General features: G+C 33.9%; 1 protein-coding gene across 1 annotated transcript; it reads left to right on the top strand.

The window, feature by feature from the left end:
* The first annotated feature begins 212 nt into the window (after window positions 1–212).
* On the top strand, window positions 213–2,151 carry LOC120255726 (receptor-like protein EIX1). The gene is made up of 4 exons (XM_039263487.1): window positions 213–464; window positions 549–671; window positions 1,748–1,814; window positions 1,892–2,151. The coding sequence occupies exons 1-4, from the start codon at window positions 213–215 to the stop codon at window positions 2,149–2,151; spliced, it is 702 nt and encodes a 233-aa protein (XP_039119421.1).
* Window positions 2,152–3,272: the final 1,121 nt, after the last annotated feature.

Genomic DNA, 3,272 nt, shown 5'->3' with positions numbered 1-3,272 from the left:
AAATTTAAAGGTTTGATACCTGAGTGGATTTCCCAGGGTTTGAACATCATTGATCTCATAAACAACTCATTATTTGGTCCTATTCCATTATCCTTTGCTACAACAAACCAAATTCAAGCTCTCACTTTATCACATGAACATATTAATGGCAGCATTCAATTTTTTTTTGTAACCTCTCTACTTTGATAGTGCTTGATCTATCTAGCAATAACATGTCTGGAGAACTTCCCCATTGCTGGAATCAGTTATCATGGTTAGCGATTATTGATTTAGCTAACAACAATTTCTTTGGCAACATTCCAAATGCCATTGTGTCTCTCACCAATCTTCAATCTTTGCATTTGAGAAAGAATGGCCTATCTAGGAATCTCCCTTTTTCGTTGAAAAATGCAAACACATTGGTGGTTCTTCACATTGGTGAAAACAAGATTTCTGGAATAATACCTTCATGGATTGGTAGTCTTGTATCATTAGTAGTCCTTCGCTTGATATCAAACTTGTTTGAAGTTTCAATACCAGAACAGTTATTAAAATTCTCATATATGCAGGTTTTAGACCTTGCACAGAACAACTTCTCAGGTGTTATTTTTCCTCATTCTTTTGGAGGTTTTAAAGCCATGGTCCCAAGTCGCAGTGAAAGATCCCAGCTCTTGATTTCCAAATATGATCAAGTAAGCATTTGGAGTAATACTTCATTTTCTGATAGATTTCCATCCACATATAATTACTTGGAGTCTCTGTTGATGATAAGTGTAAAGGGACAGCAAAGGGAATAAACCATAGTTACCAGATTCACTAAGTCACCCACCGATCTTCGATCTTGATCGCTCGTACCCAATCGGAGTTCGTTTTCGTTCTGAATCGATTGGGTATGCTATCTGAGTCGATAAAAGAGGCGTATCAAAATTAATTAACTGTAGATTTTATAAAAATCTATCTAAACAGTTTTTTTTAAATACTTATAGATAACGCTACAATTAATTAGGTTTTAAAAGTTATTATGGATAAAATTGTTATCTATTTTTAAATCTAGTATAAGGTTTTAAATTATTTTCTAATATAAAATTTTATTATATAAAATTTTAACCTATACATTCTTTAATATTGCAATAAAATTAGTTCTTTAAAGTTTGCTTAATTCATTTTATAACTTTAATTATAATGTTCTTTTTTTATTAAATGTTATTCGTATGCACTTTTGGCCAACTCGGAAGTAATTTTCAATCGTATCTTGAATCGAATTAATCGTACCAACTAAGCCTACCCCCACCGTATCAGATACACTACAAGCATCGTTTCTTGTATCCGTACCCGTCTCACGACTTGGACCGTACCACGTTTCTGGTAACTATGGAATAAACAAAGGTGCTCTTACTAGTCACAAGCATTGACTGTCAGGATCCAATTGTATCAATATTGCTCTCATAAGTCTTCTCCTTTGTAAGTCTCAGTTGTTCTCAATGTATGAACTGATAATGAAGAAGAAGAAGAACAGAGGATATGAATTCACACTGAAAAATAGTTCACTGATTCATTCATTCAATTACTGGGCATTTATACAAACACATGACTGATATGACTATCTGGCAACACACTAACATACATATAGAAAACAGACTCTAATACAGTAAAAGTAACTTCAAGCATCTAAACAAGCATCTAAACAAACAACCAAAACAAATACAACAGGTTGAGAAACATAGAACCTGATCAAGGTTCCAGTTCCAATGCTTGTGTTGTATCATAGACCTGCTACAATGAGACTCTGATCAGCAGAATCTCCAACATTGGCTTGTCATGCAACAGGCTTTCTGGTGAATTCCCTGATGAATTCACCTCACTTCATGGATTGATTTTCTTGAATCTTTTTGATAAACTTTTAAATGGAAAGTTACCAAAATCATCCGTGACATGAATCAGCTACAGGCACTTGATCTATCAATCAATAACTTTTCGGGTATATCTGCTCTGAATTTTCTCAGTCATCTGAACTTGTCACACAACAAGTTGTCAGGAAAAATTCCATCAGGCAGTCAACTTCAGACTTTAGATACATCAGCTTTCTTTTATAATGATGGTCTTTGTGGATTTCCTCTAAGTGATTGCACCAGTAAGACTCCTGCTCAAGGCTCTTTACATGGGGGAAATTAAGACGGAAACCAAGATTGGTTTGATAATTTGTGGCTTTACACTTGAATCAATACTTACAAGGAGGAACTAAGGCCAGGTATATATGAACTTTGCAATGATTGTTAATCTTACTATATTGTGCATGTGTGCTAAATCTCAGTTCTATTATACTATTGAAAAGCGTGTAGCTAGAATAAAGAACCTCACCTATAATATATGGATTGTTTTGTGTGTACTAAATTGTGACACATTTTGTGGGACGAAATTTTGATAATAAAAAACAACACTGAAAGCCAAATAAAAAACAAATGTTTACTTCCAATATATTCAGCCTAAATCTTTGTGCAAGTTAATAGAACTTTATCAACTATCGGATAAATTTCAACGATATACGACAAAAATGAAAACGTGGGAGGTCATGTGCTCAAATCTCCCGCAATATCGTTCATATATCGTTTCACTCCGGATTTTTATATTATTTTTGCATCGTACATACATCGATCATCCGGATTCCAAGATCTGCTCGACATCGCTTATATTCATAAAAAAAGGCGCTTGTTGCCTATTATTTAATAAAAAAAAGTTAATAGAACTTCAGAAACATATTTTAGGATAGGCATGGTGACTTTGAAGCATCTAGAATCCATGAGAGCTATTAAAACTTCAATAGATAAGCCTAAGCAATGCTTCCAGTTATTCCAATCATCCAAAGAGTAATCATAAGCCTCAACAGAAATACTCATCCACGGAGTGAATATGTAGCACCAGGAGCAAAACAGAGTGGCATGTAGCAAAGGATTGCTGTCTCACAAACATCTCTGCACAAAATGAATTGCCAAATGAAAGAAGCTGGATATTAACATGTACCAATGTTTCAGACAGTGTTTATCATTCATGATGAAATCTAAATTTGTAGAGAATGTCAACTTTCATCTATATAATTTACCCAAATTTAGCTTAATCTGCATTTATGGGCTGTTTTCATATCCAGGAGGCAACATTGAATGGAAAATTTTAGCCAATGTTGTAAATTTACATATAAAATATTGGCAAATGAATCCTATGAGAACTTTCAGATTCTACGTGGAAAACATCAATCACTTCTTTTCAAGCTTTAAAAGGGTTGTTTTATGTTAACTGCC

The sequence above is a fragment of the Dioscorea cayenensis genome, unplaced genomic scaffold (assembly GCF_009730915.1).
Source record: "Dioscorea cayenensis subsp. rotundata cultivar TDr96_F1 unplaced genomic scaffold, TDr96_F1_v2_PseudoChromosome.rev07_lg8_w22 25.fasta BLBR01001166.1, whole genome shotgun sequence".
Taxonomy (NCBI): Eukaryota; Viridiplantae; Streptophyta; class Magnoliopsida; order Dioscoreales; family Dioscoreaceae; genus Dioscorea; species Dioscorea cayenensis.
Note: the sequence above shows the minus strand (reverse complement) of the source record. Positions and strands in the feature narration are given on the sequence as shown.